Below are 27,306 nucleotides of genomic sequence, written 5' to 3' on the forward strand. Positions count from 1 at the left end.
AACTCTGCTCATACAGCTCTGTCACTGACTGCCAGCTGGGAGTTACTCACTGTTGCAGTAGCTATTGCTACTACTGAATATTTCATCTCAAATACTACATAATTTTTCATTGTTCCTAGTTGCTTCAACAATTTATTCAGCTTTCGCACAGTATTCTTCAAATCCTTTCTTCTAAGCCATAAGTTTAGTCAAGTCAAAGCTACTCTTCAGTCACTGCAATATGTTTTAGGAATTTATACACAAATTAAGTAGGTGCACAGTAGATGTTATTCTGAGACACCCCATTTTAGACTAAATTATCTAAACCTTGAATATGTCTTAAATTTTCTCTTTTTTAAAAATCTGATTTTTATAAGCTTAGAGATTGACTTTCCTTTAATGCTAAATTCATCGCGTTAAACTAGTATTTCTCAGTTTCTGGTGCGTGGAGTGTTGTTTTTTTTTTCTTGGTAGATCGAAAAGCTTTAACAGATCACTTCTTCATAAGGAACCTTTTGTTAAATAATTTGCAGAATAAGTGATTCTGAGACTTGATGTAGAGTATGTACTATACTGATAGCTGTTTGCTTACGTATAAACTGTTGAGGTCACTTGGGTCATTTTAAAATGCTTAAATATCAATATGTTCTTTATTGTCATGTTGCTTTAGATACCAGAGGCAAAAGAGGGGAAGTCTGAGACGCAAAGAGCAAATGAACTGCCAGCAACTATAAAAGAGCAAGTTAATAGTAGGTGTGTTCCTGCCTGAAGACTATTTTGTGTACTGAATAGTCTCTCCCTCTTTCTTTCTCTCCTTTCCTCCTTTGTCCCCTCCCTCCCTCTCTCTCTCGAGGAAGAATTCAGTAGGAGTTCACTGTGGGAGAAACGTTTTCCTCTAAGCTATTGAAGAGAAGCCAGATGTGTTTGGCAAACAACTCAACAAAATTATGTGGCAGTAAACATTGTAGGAACTACAAATACACTACAGTTATGTCCTGAATCCTATTGTTTTTACTTCCTAAATCCCGATGTAACTGACAGAACAACAAAGACATATATGGTAACCTTTAGCAATGGGCCACCACCCTATAATTTACTAGTGGGATTGTTTGAGATATCATTTGATGTTCTTTTGTATAATTGTAATTTTCTTTGAATAACTTAAACCATCTGCATTTTTTGTAACATGAAATAATTGAAACAATAAAATAGCATTAATTACAATACACAAGTTGCCCAAGATTAATTGGAAACTAGCCGTATTTAGCACAAAACTGTTTGTCTAAATATGTACACTCATATTTTCCCATGATTTTATGAAGATACTTGTAAATGTTTTTGTCCTTAAGATTTAAGAAACTGAATATACTGTGAAATTCAGAGAAATTAAATGCTACTTTTAATCTTAAAATCTCTAATTAGCAGAAAAACAAATCTGAATAACCTTAAAAGGTGAGCTACTCTGCTAATTTATCACATAGAATTAAAAAGTGTAGTGACTGTGATAGCTTTCCTTTAAAAACAGGACACTATTACTCTCTCAGTATCCCTTTTCATCTGCAGTATACTTAATTAATCAACACAGTATTAGTGACCACTTGACACTGTCTTTACTAATTTCATCATGTGTGGAGCCAGCTAGACTATGCATAGTAATACTTAGAGCTTCATCAACAGTAGCATGCTTTACAAGTCTTATTTGCTTATAGGCATGTACTGACTTTTTCTGGGCATGAAATAGACTTTGGACTTTGTTAATCACTGCTATCAGGCTAATAGTGAATCCTTGGCATAACCAGAACTTTTATCTTGCGTAGGAATGTTTCACCATTAAAGAAAGACTTTCTGGCGCTTACATTTATTCTCTTTGATGTCATGTTAGACCTCCAGAAGATGACTCTTCTAGTGATGAAGCATCACAAGAGTTGAAGGAATCCTTGAAAATAGATTCTACAGTAGAGCATCCAACCCATGGGAACATTCCATCTTACAAGAAGTCACTTAGACTCTCTTCGGACCAAATAGTAAGTGGCATGCCTTCCTTGCACATGGGATGCGTCATAGTTCTATTCTTTGTTTGACTGTAAAAGTTGGATTTTTTTTCTCATTGTTACAAGGTAAGTATAAATACACTTCACAAAGGCAAAAATGCTATTGGCTTACTCTTTCAGCAGTGGAAAAAAGGAATGGGGAAAATTTAAAATGCAATGTTTAGTTTTCTTTTTAAATTTAAAATTTAAGTATTTTCAATTGCTAGTATGGGCAGCTGCGTTATTATTTTTTTTAAGGATCATGATTCTGTATTTTGATTTTAAAAAATATGTTGCCAAAAAAGTGACATAGTCACTTTCTGCAATTTGGATATCCCAGGATCTTAACTGTATCTAAGTTGGTGTGCTGTTTATTCGTTTCAATGTAATTTACAAGTTCCTTCTGCTGGCTAAATATATGATCTCCATCATGGAAGAATTTTGAGAAAAGCACCCACTAGGTAGAAAATGCCATTGTATGCTTGGTTGTTTACACGTTTACTAAACAGATCAGTTATTTATATGCTAATATGTTAGCAAATAGTATTTGCTAATAATGTAAGCCTATGGTAATAACAAGAATTAAAATAGGAAAGAGTCAAACACTTTTTGTTACTGCTGTAGTCAGTGCTGCTGTAATCAAATATAGAACTTATGGGCAAATACCTGTAGCCAGTACAAAACAGACTTTGCCGGTGAAATTGTGCCATTGTTAAACCGTGGTTCACTTTTTTGAAGAGTTGATCAAAGTAGAGGAGGAAGATTATAGAAGCCTTTTTCTGAGAGTTTATTTATGATTCTAAAAATTCTATATTTCACTTTATTCTAAAGGCGAAGCTGAAACTCAGAGATGGCCCTAATGATGTTGTATTTAGTATTACAACCCAGTATCAAGGGACTTGCCGTTGTGCAGGAACAATATATCTCTGGAACTGGAATGACAAAATCATCATATCAGACATTGATGGAACAATAACCAAGTAAATATCATTTTGTATTCGATACAGTATCTTGCTTTATTGATGCTATCCTGCTTTTCAAGATCAGATAAAGAAGCTTGATTTAAGGTGACTTAACATTTGTAACAGTTATAAGAAATACTTGTTGCTTTGATTTCAATTTGTACAGCAAACCAGAAAATCTCTTTTAAGAGAGTAGTGTGACTAGTGTGTGGCAACTGCCCTTTCAGTCAGACTTCTCTCGGTTTAGCAACCATAGGTTGACTTGGAAACTGACTTGTGCTTTATGGCCTATCTAGTACTAACTAGTAGATACTAACAAGTACTATATCTAGTACCATTTCTCATTTGAAATGGTTAGGACCTTCTGCAGAGGTATTTCTGTAAATACTCATAAATTGTTTATTCATTAATAGTTGTCTTTAACGAAACTCGTACAGTTAGTTTCACTTATCTCCAATTTTCTTTTCAGGTCTGATGCTTTAGGACATATCCTCCCTCAGTTTGGCAAGGACTGGACTCATCAGGGCATTGCAAAACTCTATCATTCCATAAATGAGTAAGTATGTGATTTATGAGCAACTAGGGCTTTCTGGAATTTGGGAATTAACGGGCAGGTAATTGAATTGCTGTTAATAATTTTGCAATCCAGTACGATGTGTTGGTCTAAATGACGGAAGGGAGCTGCTTCTGTCATATAAAAACAAAACTAAGTTTTTCCCTCAGATGTATACTTCAATAGGAATGAAAGCCAACACTTTCACTAGTTCCTTTTTCAAATATTTGATTCTGCATTTGAGTTCTTAAAAACTGTGTAATATTGTTGTGGCTATGAGAGAGAACCATAATAGAAATAACTTCTCATAGTCATGCATATGTTTATTTTCACCAACTCAGGTTAATCACAAAGTCTTTACAAGCATGGCACACTGTAAATTCAAACCTAAACAGTGTCCTCCCAATATCTAAATATTCTGTGTTTTACTGTTTGCTATCAAAGTCAAGTGAACTCTCCTTAGGATGCATTTTCGTGTTCTGAAATGAACCTAATTAATAACTTGCCACTGACACAAAGGCTAGCAGCCTGGTTCAAGTTCTCTGTCACTCACTTTGCTGTGCTTCTGAAATAAGCTAACGCCATCCAGCAAATCGGCAATTTCCCCATCTGCTCTCTGGGTTAGTCACCTGAATGTGCTCACCTTGTCTACAAGAGCCTGCAGAGGCAGCTCATGTGACTAGAAGAGGGAAGGAGATGAAAGATGATTTCACTGTTGTAGCAGTGGTGAGGTATTTAATTCAGAAGTATTGTGAACCACAGCCTTACAAATGTAGTGTGCAGTTAAGAGGAATATAGCCTTATCCTATCTATGTCCAAGAACTTTATGCAGAATAAAGCTTCATTGTTTCTCTCCCTTAGATTTGGTCATTTGTTTAACAAACTTTCAAACAAACCATACCAAAAAAACACACGCATTGATGCTAGAAATAATAATTTGGTATTGAGGATAACAGGATGGCTAACTGTTAAAACACTTCGTCATCCACTTAAAATAATCCATTTTTGTCTTTGGTTTAACGTTTAATAGTTTTTCTTTCCATTAAAATAAATCTGGGGTCTTGGCAATCCTCTTTTTTTTGTGTGTGTGGTGTTACATAGAGCTAAATTTTGTCTCTGGCCCCATGCAGTTTATGGAAGATAACCAGAACTTTGTTTTGTGCTCAGTGTATAATAGAAGAGTAGTTTTGGAATTATTTGCCAAATTGAATCATGTCTTTGAAAATGCACATAAACACTCGAGCCTTTTGTGTATGCAGTAACTGTGTACAAATCTGTTTAACAGATGGATCTACGAAGTCTGTAGGAAAAAAATTAGGGGCCTGATGAATGCTGCTTGTGCTTCCTTTGCTATGAGTTGCAAATTCTGGTAACAATCTGGAGGGAAAAACAAAAAACCAAAAACACCACAACAACAACAAAAAAAAAAAAAAAGACAGGAGATCTGGTATCCAATATTATGGAAACCGGGTGAAACCAATGTGACATTTATCTAAACAGATCTGAGTCCATCTATATACGTAATCTTAGTATTACCATCCTTGTTGTTCTTGCATTTCCTGTTTCTCAGTTTTGATTGAGTCGTGTTTTCAAACTATTACATGCTGTTCTGATTTTATAATAGCAGGACAGTCTTTTTCCTAGGAGTTTGTGAAGCTCACTGCAGGAAGTCAGTACCTAAACTGGTGCCTCTGGATGCTGCTGGTACAGAATGTCTGTGTTGACAAATATCTTCAGCAGGAAAATGAACCAAGTTGGTATTTCTTTTCCAGAAATGGTTACAAGTTTCTGTACTGTTCTGCCCGTGCCATTGGAATGGCAGATATAACTAGAGGATACCTACACTGGGTGAATGACAAAGGAACAATTCTTCCCAGGGGACCTGTCATGTTGTCCCCCAGCAGTTTATTTTCTGCATTTCATAGGTAAGCATGTGGGATTTCAGACATCCATTCCCTCCTCATCTCAGAGTAGGAATCAAATTAAAAAAGACTTCAGATGCTGATCATTATAACTGTGTATCCAAACATTCTGCTCTGTGCTTGGCTTGCTACTGAGACTCAGTGCCCCTCTAGTGATCACTTACAGGCTATTTGTATGAATTTCACTTGAAATATACTTCTGTTTCTACGGACACGTTAGATGTGGCTGCTAAACAGGAAATACCTGTCACAGAGCAGCTTGTTTTCTACTTTCTATATTCTTCCAATCTGTGAGTGATTACTATTAGGTTCTGCTTTCATCAGTGCTCCTATGCAAGACATTCAAAAAAAAAAAAAAGGAAAGAAAACTGGGGAATATGGACTGTTAAACTAAGTGATCTTGCAATACTGGGCGTGTTCCATACGTGACTGCTTACAGATGGGTATGGAATTTAGCTGTGGCTCATCCCAGCCAATCTTTTGAACCCTCATTTTTGATGGGAAGAGCTAATAGCGTAAGACTCTTTTTGTTCATTTTATTATTGTTATTATTAAAAGCAAACAACTGAGTCATGGCAAACAATGACAGCAGCTTTTGTTGTGGTCACTTAATAGTCCTGCAGATTTTTCAGAGGCAGGAATGGTAACAAGCTTATGTGTAATTGATTCAGTCTTCTGCTTTTGGTCTAGATGGTAATGTACGATAAAAGCAGTTCACAAACTGCACCCATGAGCTGTGAACTTCACATTTAGTTAGCCTAGTTTAGTTAGTTTATTCACCTATTTCTACTGTGAATGTTGTTTTTATCCTATTATTGTTTGTATTGGAAAAGTATTTACCAATGTCTGTAACTAGCCACACTAACAACAGGAAATAATGAGAATACAAATATCAGATAAATTCATGAAGGAGGGCACCCACTGCTTGGTCATGATTTAGAATTTGACTGTTCATTTTTTATTCTAGGGAAGTAATAGAAAAGAAGCCTGAAAAATTCAAAATCGAATGTTTGAATGATATCAAGAACTTGTTTGCTCCCAGTAAACAGCCTTTCTATGCTGCTTTTGGAAACAGGCCCAATGTAAGTCTGAGACTTTCTCTTTGAAGGGTTAAAATGCATGAAGTACTTGGGAGGGAAGGGAAATAGGCTTTTCTTTTTGTGTCTATATAAGTTTGAATATGGGAATGGGACACTGGTATTTCTATGGATTTGGCCATGCAGATTCTTAAATAAAAACTATAGCTTTAGAATTCCTTTAGGAAAAAGATTACACGGATGTGTTAGGATTCCTAGGGTTTAACTAAATACCTAACACCTTTCTATATTTTTTCAGCAGTTTTGACAGCATTATAACCTAGGGGAACTCAATACTCCTCAGGCTTGAATCTTTTTTCCTATCATACAGCTCCTGTACTTTCTCTGCAGCTCAGTGCTATTGTAATTGAGCTCGAGAGAAGGGGTATTCCTAAGAGGAATGTTGTCACAAGGAGTAGTACGAGTAGTACTGTGTGGTATAGATTTTGTGGTGCATATCTGTGGTCCAAGGCTTGAGAACAAGACTTGAGGGGTGGGGGTGGGGGAGATGCTTTGTTACGATGTGTGGTTTTTGTTTATTTGTTTTCGGGAATTTTACTGTATGCTGTTGGATCAGCTTTTAAATCTGTTCTCTTATTCCTTCAAGAATTTGTTTGGTATATCATATTCAATAAGAAAGTGTCAAAGCATGTGTGTTTGTTCATGCTTTTCACAGGATGTGTATGCCTACATGCAAGTGGGAGTTCCAGACTGCAGAATATTTACTGTGAATCCAAAGGGTGAACTGATCCAAGAACGGACTAAAGGAAACAAATCTTCGTAAGAGCATTTTTATTATTTCAGTTAGAGAAATAATAGAGTACTTGGGAATGAGATTACAAAATAACTACAGTTGTGACCATGATGATTCCTTATGATCTTCTGTTATGTGATACGTGAAAAATTTATTTGCCAGAGACTGATCACTTTGGATACTTAACTGAAACTTCTTGAAAAGAAAAGTAAGCTGGCAAAATAAAATTGAAAATTGCTTCTGCAGTAGTTATACCTTATTTGACTATAGTTTTCTGGTCTAGACTTCTAAAGCTCATTTTTGGCTAGAGTTAACAGTGACTAGACTGTTAAATAATGGTCTTTCTTCTTTTTTAATATAGGTACTACAGACTAAGTGAGCTTGTGGAATATGTGTTCCCATTGCTTAATAAAGAACAGAGTTCTGCATTTCCATGCCCAGAATTCAGCTCCTTTTGCTATTGGAGAGAACCTCTTCCTGACCTTAACCTGGAAGATCTGGCTTGAAAAATACTTCTCACCTAGAAACGGAATTTCATGTTCAGCTACTCAACTTCAGTTTAAATGTGAAGAACTTTCTTAATGAAGATGCTAATTTATATACTGGTACCATAAGTCTTACTAAAGAAATCACTTTAACTCCGTTGGTGTAAGACGAAGAAAATGCAAAGCTACTGTCCATTTTTTGTTATTTTTTTGTAATATTGTTTGTCTGTGTTGCTTGTCTTTATATACCTGTACTAAGGCACTTGAAATTGGCCTGTCATTGATGGCCGTGGTACCCAAGTGCTTCATGGCAACTAAATGCTGAGTGACTTTGCATTTTCATCAATACAGACCTTATTGTAAGCATAGATTTTTTTTTTTTGTATTAGTCTTAATAGTATATTTTCTAAAACAAAGCCAAAAAGTATATGGAAACTGCCAAATAGAATGTCAGACCTATTAATAAAAAAACTGGTCTAATGTTCAGGTGGACAATTAGGCCATTTTGCAGAGGAGCTGGAACCTAAGACCCAGTGTGCTCTTTCTCAGCTAAAATACAGAAAGTGTATAGATATTACTAGCCTGACAGTCTGAAGACATTAAATTCATCTTTAAATGTAAATATGCCTTTTGTCACATGTACGAGACTGTGCTTGTACAATTAATGCTCAGACTAATTCTGCTTCTTTTTTTATATGCAATGCTTAAACTATTTCATTATCTTGTTAAATTGAAAGTTGTCTTCAGATACTTGTATGGCTTTTGTTGCTTTCAGGCTGCACTATTTCATGTTAAATTTCCAAAAGAAATCTTGAACGTTTCTGTTAGAGTTGGGGAGCTGGCATTTTAATTTTTTTCATTATGGAGATTCATATGTGTGTGTATGCTATGTAGGCCAGTAAAAAGTATGTACAGATTATATTCAGGGAATTGTTATACTAAAAAAAATGATGTATTTAATTTTTTAATTATCTACTGCAGGTCTTTCCAGAATTCTGTATTACAGGCTTTCACTAGCTGGAAGGAAATGCAGCTCAGTAGTGGGATTCCAGGTATGAGAATGGTTAAATGCTGCAGAGCAGAATAAAACCTTTTTTTCTTTTTTTTTTCTTTTTTCCTTTTGGTTTATTTGTAAGCATCATGCTGGTCATTTCTAAGGTTCAGATCAAGAGCCTGTGAACAAATTGCATTCCAAGTCTAGTGTTTATCAGCTGTGAAAGCAGCTAGTATTTCTCTCTCCAAAAATACTTGAAAACAAAGGTAGTTCTGCTTTTTAAGTTGGGTTGGTACATTTAAACTCCTTAGGACAGGTCTGTGGTGAGAATTGTATGTTTCCAGCCCAGATGGCTTAAGGCCTACAGTCATTTATATTTCAGTCCCAGGCTTTCCGTGGTACACAGTCTTTCCTGTCACTCCTTAAGCAAGTTCCTGAGGCCGTGCCTTAACAATCCCACCAGGGCGGCCACGTCCAGAATTTCCACCAGGCTCGGGGGCCAAGCTCTCTCCCCACACAGCTCCCAGTGGCTACACACTCTTGCGCAGGGAAGTGTGAGTGATCCTGAGCAGGCACTTGTACGGCTACTGCTGCGGTGCTTAGCCAGAGCTGCTTTTGATAGAAACATGGCTTGGGCAGGCCCCTCTGCTTCGGCTTACATGGCCTGAAAGCAGGAGAGGATCTCTTTCTTTCTTTCACTACCCATAAAAGAGCGCGCTCAGAGGATTTTGCCCCACCCCCAGGAATATTTTCTTTATCAGGCCTTAAACTTAATAGGTTAGAGTCTTAACCCTGTGTTCTGAAATAACACCAGCCTAGTGCTAGACAACTGGTTAACTACTTGGGGGCAATAATTTTTGTATTCTTTTGTTTTCTGATAAAATTCCGGTGTATTCCTGTGACTATAAAACGTTACAAAAGAAGGGGAGAGGGACAGGGTCAACATGAAACCTCTCTTTCAAAGCAGGAGTATGAAGTTGGGAAAGGAAATACACCTGCCTGTCACTGTGCCATACATGTTAAGTGACTTGAAAGGCATCCTTCTTGTTCGTACACAGTAAGAACAAGACATTTTGTGACTGTTTCAACAAATTCTTGCTCCTGTCACCAAACTACTCCGTGTTTAAGTATATTTGATGGATTAAATTCAAAGCACATTTTGCTGTACTGCATTTTTTTGCACTGTCAGAAGCTTGCAAACATCATTCCGTATATTTTTCCTTTATTTCCTTACCTTTTATTCCATAAAATTCTGTAGAAACTGAAATTCTCATGATCACTAAGTGCTTTGAAAATTAACAGAATTTGAGCTTTTAAGTCACTTAAATACTTCAAAATTTATAAGAACCCAACATAATATTTTAATTCCATTTCTCATGAAGGGAGTGAAGCTGCCTCTCCTAAAACAGTCCTTTGTGGATGACAAAATTTTCTTTACCATCCTTAACGTATTCTTGGTGGCCTTGGTATTACACAGATTTTTGGAAAAATAAACAAACAAAAAAACCAACCAAAAACCCACTTCCAGAAAGATAAATTTTACCAGAGATGGGATTCTAAGTTGTGCAGATTGTTACTAAGGTTTGGCTGTGTTTTGCTAATTTTTACTGAGTAAATTTTTTTCACTTAAATCCTATTCATCTTTTTGGATTGCCATAAAGACAAGCTATGGATTTTAAGGTGGGGACTTGGATAAATGGGCGGAGTGGAGAAATGGTATCAGGTCCATCTCCAAATGCATGTAATAAGCTGGTGTGGTATGGGTGTGGCTGCAAAGAGCTCCCCATTCTGCTGACCTCTTATTTTGCGGTATAGGGATGTCCAAAAAGTTGCTTAGTTTAAAAAAAAAAAATTTGCTTTTCAGTCTCTGTAACAGTTTTGATATTTGGGTTTTGATAAAATGTAAAAGATTTCTTGAGTATTCCTGATACAAGTAGGTTGTGGTGGTTTTGGTTTTTTTAATTGACTTGTATTTGAAGCTTTGTTCAGACTGTTTGTTAACCCTGCTTAGGGACGGAATTGGGGGTACTGTACCTGTCATTGTGTACCTACATGATTTGGATTGTTGGGCACTTTATTGACTAGAGAAGACATCTCATTGCTATCAAACCGTAGGCTTGTGCTGCAATATTAATATGAAGTGGGGTATATAAAAATTATGCATTTGCCTATCTGTTGTTAGTTTAATTAAGAGAAGTGGCCTGAAGTTAATGTTTGAGAACAAGTTGTGCTATGCGTATTCAAAACTAGCGCAAGTGAAATCTTTCTTTCTATGAAAGAGGAACTTCTAAGTGTGTGTGTCTGCAGGCGCGCACACATCCCTGTTAAGACTGTGTTGTTGAAGATGCAGATCCTCTTAGCGTTGGAAGCATGTCAAAAGCTGAGTCAACGATACCTGTCTGGGGATTAATAAAGGAACATTGCAATTCAGAACTTGTTAGTGACTTGGACGTTTCCCATTTCTATAATGATTTTAAGATCAGTAACTTGTGCACATTTCTGGATTCATCTTTTTACACTGTACAAAACATGCTTGTACTTCAAAAGGTTGGGCTTTAACCCCTAACGTTATACAATTGCATGTGCAATATGGCTCGTGTATCCTCAGCTTCCTGTCATCAGTATATTCCTTAAAATATTTTTTTTTCAGCTGGAAAAGTTTTAACACTTGTATTGACTCAGTTATGGAACTTCTGAAGCAAACTCTGAATCCTCTTATGGTAAAGGCAAAAAATAAGATTTCATGTTAATATTTCATACAAGTCTTCCAGAAGATGCTGTCATATGAATGAGTTGTTTAAATGACTATAATGCAAATTCGTAATGAAACATCAAAAATAGATAATGGATGTGAGATGCCTTTGAAGTGTCACTTTTGCCTAAAGAAGTTTTAGTTTCCAAAGTTGAATTCTGCTGAATAGAATGGAATTGTTTGGATTTCTTTATTGCAGTGTTAATTATTTCCAGATGAAAGTTATGTTTTGGTTGAGTTTGAGGATAGGAAAACTCTCTTCATTAGTTTGTTCCATTTTTATGTTGAAGATGTGAAATACCTGATTATTCAAGCAACCCAATCACTAATAAGGTAGCGTGTTTAAAACTGTCAAATCTGTGACCATACCGATATAGTGGTTTTTGTTAAGACTGGACTATCTTGGGTACAGTAACCCACACTTCAGTGCAATGTTTATTGATGTTCAGAACAATGTTATCACAATAAACAAACTTAAACTAATTTTTTCTTCAATTTGTGCTTACGAGTTCCGTTCTTGTATCGCTAAACTAGTGAATGTGGATTTATTTAAATTGTATTCATATCTTACATTTTGAGTTGCTCTAAGGACTATGACATTTGCTTTCTCTCACACTTGGTTTACTCCTGAAGTATTTATACAGCTGATAAATAATTGCTGTAATCACATTTACATTGTCTGCCAATACCAGTATTAGGTTATAACTAAAAGGAAATCTAAGCGTGCATTGTTAATGTAGAACATGAGGTAGCAGATGCACTATAGTCATAGACACATCTCAGGAATACGCAAGCTGCCTTGAAGAAAATACTGCGGCTACATATTGTGAGCACTTGCTGCCCTAGTTTGGTGTTTCATCCTCATTCCGTCCAAGCTAACATTTTCCTTTCAAAGCAAAGAAAACCCAGTGATTTCTATCGCATATAAATGATATGATAGATCTGCATGGAAGTGTAAATCATATTGTCTTTTGATCCCTCTGCTATGCAGGTGTACCATTTGTATTGCTGCTCCCACTACACGTTGGCTCTCCTGTCCAGGTACAGAGCCTGGTGCTAGAGTTTTATCTCCTGCTGCAGGAGCACAATTTCCACTTCTATTTATTTTCCCCTGTGATTCTGCTCCATACAGTGTGCCCTTCTCTTCACACCTAGGTCACTTCACTCTTCATACCAACGCTTTCATCACTGCCCATCTTTCACACATAGGTTTCAGCACTCGCTTGTGGTGTGCACTGCACAAAGGGCAGGCAAGTCCTGTGCATGCCGAATGTTGAAATTTGATAGAGGAATATTGTCTGTGCTTAAGTGGTTTCTCCTGTATTCATCTTACCCTGTTCTTGGTGGATGGATAGTTTTGTCGTGGAGCAATTGTCTTAGACCTAGGGGTCTCTCCGACCTCCAGATGTGCCATGAGCTCCTTTAGACTGCTGCAGGACCGGTCACCGTTCTCTGAGGGCCTCAGATGCCAGCAGGGAGCCTCATCTACGGCTTGCTGAATTCCTACTGCCCTTCACGGGCCCTGGCAACCATCCCCTTGAAAACTCTGGTATGCTGCAACTCTTCCCAGCGAGTGGGCTTTGAGGCAGGGAGATGGTGAGGGGCGGGGGCTGCTGTAGGTTTGTGTCCCTTAAATCCTACTACTGCAGTGGGATTAAATCCCATGTATTGCAGTGATGGCATCGCTACGTGAGGGCCCGGTGTTATGTCATACAGCCTGATCCCATGAATGGACACTGTGTGTGCGTGCAGGATGCCCTCCCTAGTGTTACCTCATTCAGTGTGTACGCTGAGGGCACTGGGAGGCCGCGTGTGCAGCTGGGCCTCTTCTGGGCAGATCCCTGCATGCTGCGTGGGGGAGAGGCGTAGGGGCCCACAGCTTCTGGGGGTCTCACTGTGGGGCACAGCAAGGGCTTATCGCTGCCTTATCTCCAGCACGGGCTTCTGCTTCTGTGCAGCATGCTTGCAAAGCATGCCAACACTCACTTCCCCCTCCTTGCCCTAGTCACGTCAACCAAAACCACAGCGATGTTTCTGTCCCATGCCCCAGATGCCCAACAACCCTCCAATGGCTCAGGAGGCCGGGGCTGTAGCAAAGAACAGCAGGAACGCTCCGGAGCCCCCAGTATAACCCTTCGCTGCATTTTCTCAAGGGCCAAAGTGGTTGTGGCTGGGACTGGAGGCCCAGGGCTGTGTGAGGGTCTCCGAACCGAACAGCGGCAGCCCACGGCACAGCTCTGGGAGAATGGATGCTGAGCTGCACGACAGCGAGGACGGGGCTAATTAATGCCTTGCATTCACACAGATCTTCCAACAAGGTATGGTTAACGGTGCATCGGGGTAATTACAATGCTGAGCCACCTCCTTGTGAGTGCTACACGTGCTTACAAGTGCAAGTCTTCACTTCTAAGAGAGTGGGGACAGAAAGTTCTGGCTAAACTTTCACCTCGTACTGCTAAAGTCCATGTGAAGGAGCAGGTAGTTGCAGGTCGTGCTTACCCCAGCACTGAGAATCAAGTCACTTCGTGGTTCTTCCCAATTACTCCTCCTTCATTCCTCCTCTGCCTTTTTCTCCTTCCTAACCTCTGTTCTCTACCCTAATATTTTGTCTGATACTACTTCATCCCCAGCAGTTTTGGGGAGTGAAATAACCAGGAATCAGGGCACTGAATGAGGAAGTCTGTTGGCAGAACGTCTATGCTGTCTATCACAAACCCTATATAACAACGCCTGAGACTGAATTAAATACTTAACCCATACATGCAGGCTTGGCTACGAAGCCAGAAACTGAAATTTTAAAGGTGCTGGAGGAAAGAGCAGCAGTTTTGGCTTACAGTACTGCTGTACTCACTGGAAAGCAAAGGAGCATCGAGACATCACAAAACAGGCAGGCTTTATTTGGACATGTCAGCAGTTGTCTTCCTTCCATCAAACAGTTTTCCTCATGTTCTTAGGTATCAGACCATGTACACCCGTGTATACACGCACACACAAAGCATATGCTCAAATGCACTTTGAAAAATTACAAACTTTTTTTTACAATCAAGATAGCAAAATGGATAAATGCCAAAACCTGCTTACGTATGAACATGTTATAAGATGCTCTTTGAAGTCTCCCATGTACAACGAATTGGCAGAGCAGTTCTTTTCCATCTCGTCTAACAGCCGCAGGGTACATTGCAGGAGGGTCGGTGCATGCAAGTCTGCCTTGTGATGACAGGACGTGGCCCCAGGTGTTCCCGGTAGCTTGACATGAACTCTGCAGCTTTCTCTGGAGCCCAAGTGTACCTGCAGCGCGTCTCAGTGAAGCAAATGTCCCTCACATCTCCAAGCTGACGCTGCGTGAGTGCATTTGTGGTTTTGGTGGCCCATTCGTATCCACTACCATGCCATACCCTAAGGACTGACTTACTCAGCAGCTGTAACTTGCTTCCAAATGCAGGCTGCACCCTCGGGAACCAGTTCCCTCCTGAGGCTAATCTGCTTGCGGTTAAGGAGCCCTTTACCTTGCATTCCCAGCACATTTGAGCCTTTTAAAGCTATAAAGGGTGCTCATGTATGCTTTGGGCCATGTTGCCTTCCCATGCCTTCCACTTACAGGTGCACGTCTTTGGCTGTTTGTGATGTTCCTGGAGTGGCTGGCTGTGTCAGCCAAGCTAACCAGCTCCTCTGCTAAATCGCACAAAGTTGCTGCAAGTAACCTGGGGTAGGTTGAAAGGCGACGTGGTGGAGGTTGGTGGAGACGTCCGTGGCACGCAGCCACTGCTTTAAGTAAGTGCTCAGTAGCATGACGTCTCCACTGTCTCTAAAGTCTAAATGGCAAAGGCAAATAATGAGGTAGTTTCACGTTTTGTGATGGAAATTTGCATTCCCGCTTTGCTCCAAGCTTTCCTGTGAGTTCCTGTGCTATGATTGATTTTTACGGCTCTCTGCTGCCCTTCCCGTCTGCTCTAGGATGCGCTGTTTGTGTTTGGCCAGGGCCGTCCGTCTCTCTCTGGCTGGTACCACTGGTTTGTAAAACGTGCAGTGCACCTGCCTTAGCGCTTCAACCTACAGCTTTTTTTTTTTTTTTTGCATCCTTATTGTCAGATGCTTCCTATCTGAGGTGGTGGATGCTTTTCTATGTGGTAGCTAAATGAACCAACAGTGTGAAAAGGTTCTTTCAGTGCAGGTTATTTCCTTGGTTTGTTTCTGATTCCCACTGAAGGTGTGAAACCCCCCCCGTCAGCGGGTTCGGGGTATTCTGAGCAGTGCTCTCACCCCTTCCTTTGAGGCTGAGCTGTTTCGTACAGAACAAATCCCCAGTAGGCCCATGAATTCATCTGTGCCTGAGTCTCTTCCAGCTGCTGCTAAATTTAAGGAGCGTTTTAACCAAGCACTGACTGAGGCAGCAATTGGCAGTCTGATCCCTCCTCCCTTTGCTGTTCAGGGGCTGCAGCACTTTAGTCTGCCCAGCAGGGTGAATAGTCCACCTTGAAAGCTCCAGTAAGGTAACTTTATTAAGAGAAAATGAGCCACTTACCCTGATTACAGCAATTACCAAAGAAGCAAGGCAGTGGTCCCTCATCAGAGTTCATAGCTTCAGCCACTGTGCTGCTAGAGATGGTGGATGGGGAGCTAGGTCTAAAAGCTGTTCTCAAAATATGCCTCAGACTGGGTCCTGCTGTGACATACCTTAGAGGGTGCTTTACAGCCGGGTATAAATCCTGGTTATGTTGCGTTATGTGGGATCAAACAATCCCAGCATCGTCAGCAGCAGATCCTGGGCACAGGGAGAAGCTTTCTGTTAGAAGAGCGCCCCGTCCAACAGCAGAACTGGGCTCGTGAGGGTGCATGGGCTGGGCTTAGAAACCTCCCGGAGCAGTCAGGTAAGAATTAGGTGATGAAACGTTTGTACCTCTGGCACTAAACTTTCACCGCTGATTCTTAAAAATATCTCGCTTGGAGGTAGGGGGGTGGAGAAAAAGGAGGTGGTGTTTGCCAGCGAGGTCTCCCTAAGCGCTCAGCTCACTTTGTTTGTTTCCATGAGTCATTTTTAGCACAGGCAACAATAATGTAACAATACTTGAGTCACACACAGTCTGGAGCCAACTTCTTAGAGAACACAGCTTTCTTGAGAGGGAAAAATATCCTAAAAGGAAAAGAGCCTCTATGGCTTTCATACATAACAAGAAGTTGTTAAATATATATATACATACATATGGTTGATGTAATTAGCTTTCAGAAGAAGTCGTCTTTCCTGTCTGTCCTTTCAACTCAGAGACCTAGAAAGGCATGGGAGAGCAGTGGGCTGTTGCTCTGGGACAGAAGAAAACGGAGCCCCTCTTGAACGAGGGGTGCTCCAGCCCAGATCAAGTCAAATGTGCAGGGAAATGAGGGGGGTGGCTCCCTTCACCGGGTCCCTGAAGCAGCTGCTTCTACACAGACAGCCTTCCTGCTCCACAACGCATCCAGCCCTAGCTGCTGCTTATCAGCAACACCCCAATTTCTGAAAACCAGGTGCCAGGAGATCTTCCTAAGCCACGCGCTTTAAAAAAATCCACTCGCGATTTCCTTCCTGTGCTCGCCCCACCACCCCCGCCCGGCACAACCCTAGCTGCAAAGGGACTGATGCAGAGCTCCTCTGGGGCCAGAAAGCTTTTCCTGTCCGCTTGTCTCAGAGGCAGCTCAGCTTCCAGGATGTGATAGTTTGTTGTGGGAAGGCCCCATCTCATCGCCTGGAAACAGGGTTATTAGGGAGTATCTATTCCAAAACTATGCAGCAAAGGCGTGAAGTCTGCATTTGACCTCCTCAGATGGGGAAAGGCTTCAGCTAAGTGTACGGTGCTGCTTCCAGCGCGGGGAGTTCTTCCTTCACCTGAAGGATTTATTTGTTCTGAGGCTATAAACAGCTGTTCTGGATTCGTAAGAAGGAAAATATACTACACAAACCACAATGATAAATACAGCTCTATGCGTGATGAATAGACTATGAAAAAGATGACCAGTTCATGTGACATATAGATGACAGTGGAAAAGTCCTGCTCTTACTGAAGTATGGTTAGATTTTTTTTTTCCACCCATGAAAGAGCTCAAAATGTTAACTCCAAAGAGCCAAAACGTTATTTTTGTTATCTCAGTTGAGACATGGCTAGTATAAGAAATAAACTATTGTTGCACCAAATGTGATTAAGCTAATAAGCGAGTTGTTCCATCCGTATAGACAGATGCTGAGTGTTAAACCCCACTGAAAAGTGCTGATGCAGGAGGCTGCTAAAACAAAGACTCAGTGCAGGTGCTTGGTTTGTACATTTGACAGCACTGGCTAAAGAGACTATTTTCCTATAATCTTTTTAGCCAATTTTTCCTCTGGTTTATCTTTTGCAATGCAACAAAGAAGAGAACTACTTTTGTCATGCAAATACTCTAGGAATTCCAGACACCAGCACTGTAAAATTTTTCAAAAGCTTTTCAAAATGATCATTTTTCTAGCTAAGAACAGGTGATTCGGAGATTCCTCTGACCTGTCTTGTTATTTTCAAGTGCTAAGCCCGAATCTCAAGAGCATCACACTTCACCGGTTGTCTTTTTTACTGTACCAGTTGGAAATTACTGTTTAATCCTTCAGTAGCAGCAACTGTGCCTTAACACTCACACTTGCCCGTTGAAAAGCTGAGGCAAGGCTAAGTTCTCCTTGCACTGCTGCTGCCACTTGACTGGGCTGAGAGTCACTCGTCTCTTAGCACTGCACTTGGCCCTTAGGGGAAAGAGAAAACTGATGCAGACAAACATCATTTCGCTTTGCACCACCATGGTTAGCAATTCCTTTGAACAAATTATGTGAGTGCACTTGGCTCACCGTATTATTTTAATAAAGCAAGGACTAAGTCATCGTCAGTGTCCAATGTGGTCACACTTTCTTGCCCCTGCTTTACTGAAAACATGAAAGAAGCTGGCTGCAACTGGGAACTGCAGCAAAGACGTAAACTTTGATACACCACGGACCCTGGCAGAGATAAACTGGGGAGCAGACTGCAAAGGCTATTTAATAGGGAATAGCAAGAGCACAGTGGAGAGGTGTCTACTGAGAACGTATTTGTTGTTTAACAGCTGTTTGTTGTGTTTGTACAGGTAAACAAGGACTTGGGGAAGGAGTTAATTTAGCTACAGAAACAGGTCTTTTGTAGCTGTCTCTGAAAACTGGGGACAAGGTTTCAATACAGATAATAAACCCATCACTGAAACCAAATATATAAACTGAATATATTAAAGCTTTGAATTTTATTACACTTAATTTCTTCGGAATATCTTACCCTTCTCTCCTGTTCCACGATGGACCTACACATGGGAAATGGAAGGATAAAGCAGAACCCCACTAAACGTGGAATACATTTCATCGGAGTCTGTGTAGGCCAGTTTGCCTCCTGTCACGACGACGTTTACTTCATCTCCTGCTTTGAGGTGAAGAACGAGGTGGAATGTCCCGGGACCACCACAGGTCCGTTTCCCCGAGTAGGGTTTGTGATACTCCAGCAGTTCCCTCCTGTACCCAGCCGTGTGGAGCTGAGCAACGCTGGCATTGGAGACGGACAGCACTGCCTCTACGTACTCATCCCGCTCCGGCGCCAGCACAGCGGTGATCAGGTAGCGCCCCTCATACGGTGAGGTGAAGATGCCTGCGGAAGAGAGACGGGCAGGGCTTTTCTGAGGTATTCAAAACGGAGAGGCCTGAGCGCGCTAAGCACAAAGACAAACATAGCACAGCACGCGCTGTCCGCTGCTACGCGGAGGTGACTGGGCTGAGGTCAGCTTGGGCAGCTGACCAACTGAGAGCGGTCACGAAGGCAACGGGGTGTGCTGAGCTACAAGCCAGACTCTTCCCATACAGTTTAAAAAAACAGATTCAGTTTAAAAATTTTCCAGGCTTGCGATGCAGAAAGCACCAACACCACAGGTACGTAACACTGAAGTCATGACAGCTCTACATAATTCTGCAGAGCCTTGAGTTTCAAAGAGCCAGCCCGCGGAGGTGTTTCGGGGTGCGAGAGGGGGCTGAGGTGGCTTACACTGAAGTCTGTGTCAAAAGCAGGGAGCCCTCCTCTCCCCCAGCTGCAGTGGAACAGGTGGGTAAGGAGCCTCCCTGCTGCTAACGGTGCAGGTGCCTGAGGAGGGGTGAGGAGCACACAGTGGTCGTGCTGGCAGAGCAGAGAGGGTGGTGAGTCAGGCCTCGGTGTCCCTGGCAGCTGTGGAAAACCCGCAGGGACAACGTGCGTGACTGTCCCCGTCCTCAGGAAGCCCCTGCCCTGCTGCAGCCGGCTTAGATGGACTTGTGGATTTTGTTCAGTTCGACGCACCGCAGTGCCTGAGGTGGCATCGACCACTGGTAATGGGGAGCTACTGCCCGCCTGGCAGCTCTGTGGGTCCGTCCTCTGCCTTACCTGTGTTGGGGTTGTAATAGTCCCCGTCATTCACGAGCACTTTGTTGAAGTGAACCACGCCGACGTCACTGGAGAAAGGCTTCTGTGTGAGCCCAGCAGAGAATGACACCAGCGAGGCAGCGGCAGCAGCAGGTCCTAAAATGGGTAAGAACATGACTGAGGTCGCTTCGGGATGACAGCACAGCCTTTCCCTGCGATGGTTTATAACCCAGTGTCTCTGCTCCCACAGATGCTCCACTCAGCCTAACCCTGCCACTTGAGGGGTGCCAGAATTAGCAGAATACATTCTGCTGGCCCAGCTTTCTCGCCTTAAAAAAATTGACTGAGCACCATAAAATTTCCCCCTTGGCTACGGCCTCCCAGCTCTGGCAGGAGAGCCAGAAAACTGGCATCACCTACGAGCTGCTTTTTTGCCCTCTAAGGAAAAGATGCGTGGCTTGTAACTGCTGGAAGTAGCCACCCTGCCACACCTGAATTCGACAATGCTCTGCCACGGAGCGGCTCCAGGATTCAGGCTGCCCCCACACCTCTCTGCTCTGTATCACCACCACAATGGCAGCACAAGTGCGGAAGGTCGGAAGCTCGTGCCAGCTTTCCTAGGGGAGAAGCTGTGAACAGCTTAGATCTCCTGCTTTCTCTGCCAAAGGCTAGCAAGATCATCTACACAAGTAACACTTTTAGGTATTCTAACAAAGAGAATCATGTCTGGGGCTTTTCTCTCTTTTGCACTTCTCTTTCAGGGAATTTTTTGTTCTGTATTTTTTTCTTTTCTCAGCAGCTCAGACAGACACTAGTATTTCATAGTCTATCTGCTCACTAGCTAAAACCACTTGATGAAATACAATTTGGACTATTAGGACAAGTTTTTACTTTTAAACAGACTGGCATAAAAGCAAGTCTTGGTGATCAACCACATGTTAGTCTTGTTTTAGCTCCCTTCCTTCTAAAGGTTTCCCTTAAGGCAGGAACACTGCTAGAAGCAGTCAACTCTTGCTGCTTTGATCAGGCAATTAGGTAAACTATGAATACACTTAAAGCTGTCCTCGGCTGCTCCTTCTGTTCAACCCCGTTCAGGTTAGGATCCAAGTCTCTCTGTGCTGGGTCAGCCCTGCTCCTTGTTCTGCTGTCTATAAAATAAACATCTGGTTTCTCTCCCTCTCAATCTGACATGCCACCAGCAAGCAGTGATACAAACGTTCAATTCTGATTACACCACTTGGATAGAGAAGTTAAAAAGTGACAAAACTTTACCTAAAACGTGAATATATCAATGTTATGTTAGTTTTTTTTTTCCTGAATAACTTGGCACGGAGGCAGGGGGACCGTAAGATGCCAGCAGCTTCAGAAATAGCAAATAACCACCATGAACTCCCTTGGGGTCTAGCAACCAGACGCCTCGTGCATCTTTGGGTATCTCCTCATTCAGTATTTTGTCTCACGCTCACAAAGCGGCCAGAAGCCCTTTTACCTGGCAGTACATGTGTAAGAGCTCCTGTGAGCTAAGATGAGTTTATTCAAAAGGACCAAAATGAATTGCAGGAAGTCTGCTTGCTTCAGGAGGGAGCTTCTGTAACGCTCCAGCCCTTTAACATCACTCTACTTACAGGAAGCGCCTTTGTAGTCACAGCTTACCCTGAGACTCACATCAAATGATGATGTACATCCACTCATTTCTTGCTGGCTGACTCGGAGAGGTTCCTGCAGCCTGCCCAGAAATGCCCTGCTCTCTGTTTGCAATAGCTGCAGCTCACAGTAGCTAAGGATCTGGGTAGGGAAGTGACTCCTGTTCTGCCTCCCCTCAGCTGCCTTTAGATCTTCCTGCACTGACACCGATTGCTTCAGTAGTTGTTAGAGTTTGCTGCTGAAATTTCCTTCAGATCCGCAGCCTTGTTTTTTGAGCCGTCAGCTCAGTTTTATGCGTACTTGTCTAAAGAAGAGATCGTAACTGCCTCTAAATATCCTGTTCAGTGGGCAAATAGAGAGGTGCAGGAAAGTCACGATGTTTCTATGCTCTCCTCTCCTCCTCCTTTCTAACTGGAGCTGTGCCTGTTTGAAGTTTGCCCAAGTCCTACCGATAACTCTCAGCAATGCTTTTGCAGATCCTTACGGGGCGGATCGCCTTCCCTTACATGTCCCCACTTGCAAATGCTTTTCTTCACCCCGAGATCAAAGTTCAGTTTCTCTACGCAAGGTCCAGGCTTGGAAACTCCACACTTTCACTTCAGGAGCTAGTGCTGTGAAATTTTAAAAATCAGGAAGAAAATTTCAAAGCATTTGAAAGCCAGGAGCTATAAATGCACGCCTTGTGAAGAAACTGCGAGGCAGAGAGGAGTTTCACCTTCAATTAGAAGGAACGGGCTGAAAATATCAGCAATTTACCATCACCACCTTTCTTTTTTTAAAAAAAAACCTCCTCAGTTTGACCCCAACACACCTCATTTCCAGGAACATGGGATGACCACGCAGAGCAGCACAGTGCCACAGCAATACCCAGGAGCCACCACTCAGTGGAGCAGGGCCCATCGGCTCTGCTGAGGTCACCCCTTTTCTGACACGGACAGTAACTCGTTCAGGCTGTTATGAAGACACGGCTACTTTGCTTTGCTTCAGCCCTTTCTGCCCTTACAACTTCTTTCAAATCACGGCAAGGGAAGGTTTCCCCTGTGGCTGACCTTACAGAAGTATCTGTCCCCTACCCAGGCCTGCAGTCACCTTCTGTGAATTGAGCTGTTCTTCCATACAAACAGCAGCAAAACACAGCCACTGGTGCAATTGAGGGCATTTCCGCATTCTTTCCCTCAAAAACATCAAACATGCTTTCCCCCGCACTAAATCATTAAGGTGTACCCACTAGAATATTGTTCCCCATCAAACAATCAAAAGAAACAAGAGAACCCGTTACAAGCACAGCTTGGTAATTTAGGTATTCAGTAAACTCTTTCTTCAAATCACTAACCACTGACAGCACCACGTCTTCCATTGCAATAAAACTCATGTTTTTACATCTGAAACGTGTCTTGTAGGCCGCAGTCACATGGAGCTGGCTCAGTATCACACACGTAAGAATGAAAGAGCCCAAACCCACCTTAGCCCTCTGTCTGCATGGGTATATTCAGCGGTGTTCATACAGCAAGAGGGTTCACTAGCTCAGCAGTGTTCTGTATTACACTGCACAAGAAATTCCTTTGAGAGAGGAGCGATCACCCTGAGTTGGAGCTGCAGGGTCGGGGACACCACCAACGCTGCAAACTGCATGAAGGAGGAGGGAGGGAAAGGCAATTTGTGCTTTCAGTGAATTTTTTCCCCTGTGACCCTCTGTATGCTGATCAGAGCGTCCAAGTCCTCTTCTTGGCTCTGTCCTTGCCTAGCTGTGTGACCTGGGGTTTTCTCATCGGTTCCCAGAGCAGTTCATCAGCTAATTTATGAACTCTGCCTCTGCAATTGTCAGCAAAGAAAAATTCTCACGACTGTAAAATTGCCGTGCTTCAATAATATTCGCTGATGATGTTTCTTTAAGTAACTATTGGTTCAACTCCTTTTGTAGCAAAAGGCATTAGGTGGAGCCACTTGGGTCCTAATGCTTAATTCACCTTTGTCATAAACTCGTTGCCTGTGAAAACAGAGCTAATTCCTATTATTGTGCCTCACACCCTCTCATTAACACTTGTAAATCCCTGAAGACCTTTACCTGCAAAGTTATATTGTAAGATGCATCCAAACAGATGGCTAATGCATCTGGAAAGCTCAGAAGTGCTATTGAAAACATGCAAATTAAGCCTCAGCATTCAAGACAAGCACTAATGTGGGCTAGTTTAATACCAGAGGACAGAGCTGGAGCCCTCAACTTCTTCCTGAGTAATGCTTTCACATAACAGGCTAGTCAGAAACAGAAATGAAAGGGAATGAGAAATGAAAGGGAGTACTCAGAAGGCCAATTTAACAATACATGCTCCTTGTTTTAGGGATCATAGTACAAGAAGGTCTGATCTTCTTTCAGATTACAATTTCAGTACCACAAAATGCTCTGGGCGAAGACTGACAAAGGCATCAACTGCGGTCCTGCCTGAATTAGGTCTTAAAGGTTCCTCAGTGCCTTACCTAAGCATTAAGTTCCTCCCCCAACAAACCAAAAACCTTCCCTTTCCCAGCTGTTGATTTCTACAACACTGTTAGCTGCTGAATTCCTCCCCAAAAGGCTCTCTTTCATTGCTGTTTATGAGCAGCCACCACCTATGTGATCAGGGACAGCGGGTGTAAATGCCCCAGCTCCGCCAAGTCGAACAGCTATTTGTACCATACCTTACCCTCTGCTTTCTGTCACCTTACCTGGCCTCAGGGCTTGCGAGGCATTTTGGGTGAAGTACGACAGACTGGCAGGTGTATCTTATACTGAGACAGGTCTTCAGGGGCGCAAATCAGGAAAAGGAACTCCTTGGCTGAGCCTGCCTCTCTGTAGATGTCGGAGTGCTACCACACCATCTGTAGCAACATGTTCCACCCAGCAGCCCTCGTGCACATTGGCTGCCACACCTTGCCTTTTCAACATGTTTAACGTGCACAGTTCACAGTTTTAGCATAAACTTATTAAAATACTGCTGTCTACGATGTGCAGTAGTATGCATAAAGTGGAATAAGTCCCCCAGGAAATCCATTTATCACAGTGATCTAGACATTTATATTGGCTTTTCTGGCACCAAGATAAATGAGCATTTCCTTACTTCTCATCCCTTTCCAGAAGCCTAATCTATAGCTCCTTGTTCTTCCTCTACTGCAATCCTCAAACACAAAAATATTGCTTTGAGGCTATGGAGGATTTTTAATTAGAAAGTATATATATCAGAATTACAGTATCGACTCTTTACACCTCTTCCTGTCAGTCCCCAGCCTGGTCTTCAGGACGTGCATCTGTGATTTTGTTAAGGCTAAAACCCAGGGGTAGGATTTTGGATGCCATAAAGCCCCTCTGTTCTATCTATTTCTGATATTTCCTTCAACCAACTTAGATGAAATCATTCCTTCTGAAGAAAGTGTGGGAATATTCACTTTAACACAGGATACCACTCCCCAGGGTTTGATAGTATCTGGAGTATGAGGCTGTAGGGCAGGCAGCAGCTGATCCATGTATTTATCGAGGCCAACGAGCACGGCCCACACAAGCTATATAGCTGCTTATCATACAAATCCCGAAGTGAATTATGATATTAAAAATTATAATAAAACCACACCAAACCTAGAAAATTGTATTTTAAGTCTTTCTAAATGATGGCTGACAGTGGGAACACTCCTGCTTTCACTGAAGTCAGGAACGCGAGTCCTCATCATTCTAAGAAAGGTAGAAAGTCTCCCATGAGGAGGACCAACTCACACACTCAGTTACTAACAGTGCTTCAAAAACTTAGCATTGGCCTCAGCATTAATTTCTTACTAAAGAAATATTAAATTCATTGGAAAGAAATAGATCACGGAATCACAGAATCGTCTAGGTTGGAAGAGACCTCCAAGATCACTGAGTCCAACCTCTGACCTAACACTAACAAGTCCTCCACTAAACCATATCACTAAGGGCTACATCTAAACGTCTTTTCAAGACCTCCAGGGATGGTGACTCAACCACTTCCCTGGGCAGCCCATTCCAATGCCTAACAACCCTTTCCATAAAGAAGTTCTTTTCTTTTAAAAGGAAAAAAGGTCTGTCCTGGCATTTGTTAGGAAATAAAAAAAAAAAAAAAAAAAAAACACAAAGTGAGTAACAATATCCCCAAATGAATTATTTTTTAAAACCTTAAAACACCCACATTTTCAAAGGATGCAGACTATGTTTTAATGCCAAGGTGTAGCAAACGTGTTAGGTTTTCCTTAACGTCACTTTGTTCTCTCAGCCACAGCTCTCCAGGGACTGATACAAAGTACCTGTGTAAAGCATTTCTGCGAAACAATTGCCTTACCCTGTGAGTCCGTGGTTGGAGGAGATAACTTCGGATATCCTACAAAGCAAAAATAGTGTGTGTTAGACAGTACATAATTGAGTAAATTATGACAAAATATCACTGCATTCTTCTAAAAAATATCCTTTGTTATCAAAAAGCTACCTACCAAAATTGCTACCAAACAACATTTCCTATGAAATGCTCAGATTATTGTTAAACTGAGGCAGTCACAGCACAGAAAACCAAATTCTTACTACAATGCATTAAATCCACTGCGAGCACTACAGCTAGAAAAAATTAATTTAGGTTTCCCTAGGGGCAAAGGCTGCTGTAGTTACCAAGGATTTTACATCAGCCCCACTGACCTCATGCTCTGTGCAGCCCTGACGAAGGCAACAACGCTGGCACTGACCAAGTTTCCCCTACTGCTGTAGCCAGCTGGAGGCTGCCAGGCCCCATTTGCGAACCACCTCTGCCCTAACTCCCGGCTCTAATAGCTCCAACGGCTGTCCACGGAAGGCTGACAGGCATCTGGTAAAGCTCAGTTTCACCCCCCTAGCGAAGGCCTGGCATGCCCGTAGGTCTCACAGGGTGATTCGCTGCTGGTCTGGTTCCCTCACCTGGTGCTCCAGCGTAGCCCTCAGCAATGGGCACGGTGCTTTGCCCAGCCTGGCCATCGACGCTTCGCAGCCGCCCCCTTCCCGACATTAACACGGTGCCCGGCGGCCCTGCCTCTCCAGCCTCCAGGATGATCCCGGTCGTTCCGGGCAGGAACGGGGCGACTCCCGACCCCGGCAGCGCCGGCCGCGGAAGAGGTCTGGGCAGAGGAGGCTGGAGGGGAGGCCTGTGCCGCGGGGGTTGTATCCTCGGCCGGGATGGCAGCAGGGATATGCCCGGCTGGGGCTGCAGAGGAGGTCTCGGTGGCACCGGCTGCCGCGGTGCTTCTGGTCGCCCTTTGAAAGGTTTGAAGAAAAGGGAAATGCAGAATTATTCGCTCAAAATAGTCTGTGAAATTGGTGTATGCATATTCATGGGAAGCAAATACTTCAAAATAAAACCTTGACTTTCTGCACCGAGCTGGCTGCACGTTACAGCCACCTCCCGCCGGTGGCCTCCACCTCCACTTCATGCTCTCTCTCCTTCCTCTGCTTTGCTCCCTCCTGCCCATAGCTCTTCCCTTCTATTCTGTACTCACACAACACCCAGCACAAGGCAGTCTTGTTCTTACCCAACCCTTTAGCGCTATCACAAAATAAAAAAAAATCCACAGGAAAAAAAGAGTAAATGGACAGTGACTTGGGGATTTTTTCCCCTACTTTGAAAAGCAATGGATTTAAAATTCCAAATACTCCCATTACTAATATGTTCTGACAACAAAGGCAGAACCTCAGGATATAATTTAGCTGAAAAGCCCTCATTGTTTAAAGGCAAGAGATACCATTAAGAGACTTTTCC

The 27,306-nt window shown here is 42.3% G+C and overlaps 2 protein-coding genes across 3 annotated transcripts in view; one reads left to right on the top strand and one right to left on the bottom strand.

Moving 5' to 3' along the window:
• The window catches only part of LPIN2 (lipin 2), a 46,626-nt gene extending 34,636 nt beyond the window's left edge, over window positions 1–11,990 (top strand). For both annotated transcript variants that reach the window (XM_066992825.1, XM_013179405.3), the window contains exons 13-20: window positions 650–732; window positions 1,862–2,003; window positions 2,841–2,989; window positions 3,441–3,527; window positions 5,297–5,449; window positions 6,414–6,528; window positions 7,199–7,302; window positions 7,638–11,990. In XM_066992825.1, the coding sequence (XP_066848926.1) occupies window positions 650–732; window positions 1,862–2,003; window positions 2,841–2,989; window positions 3,441–3,527; window positions 5,297–5,449; window positions 6,414–6,528; window positions 7,199–7,302; window positions 7,638–7,782 (978 nt within the window). In that variant the 3' untranslated portion in view covers window positions 7,783–11,990. The remainder of the gene's footprint in view (window positions 1–649; window positions 733–1,861; window positions 2,004–2,840; window positions 2,990–3,440; window positions 3,528–5,296; window positions 5,450–6,413; window positions 6,529–7,198; window positions 7,303–7,637) is intronic.
• A 2,393-nt stretch (window positions 11,991–14,383) lies between these two features.
• The window catches only part of EMILIN2 (elastin microfibril interfacer 2), a 40,471-nt gene continuing 27,548 nt past the window's right edge, over window positions 14,384–27,306 (bottom strand). Inside the window, exons 5-8 of the mRNA XM_048057908.2 lie at window positions 26,472–26,804; window positions 25,870–25,908; window positions 19,925–20,059; window positions 14,384–19,162 (exon numbers count right to left, since the gene is read on the bottom strand). Of these exons, the coding sequence (XP_047913865.2) occupies window positions 18,825–19,162; window positions 19,925–20,059; window positions 25,870–25,908; window positions 26,472–26,804 (845 nt within the window). The 3' untranslated portion in view covers window positions 14,384–18,824. The remainder of the gene's footprint in view (window positions 19,163–19,924; window positions 20,060–25,869; window positions 25,909–26,471; window positions 26,805–27,306) is intronic.

Source organism: Anser cygnoides, chromosome 2 (assembly GCF_040182565.1).
Source record: "Anser cygnoides isolate HZ-2024a breed goose chromosome 2, Taihu_goose_T2T_genome, whole genome shotgun sequence".
NCBI classification, from domain to species: domain Eukaryota; kingdom Metazoa; phylum Chordata; class Aves; order Anseriformes; family Anatidae; genus Anser; species Anser cygnoides.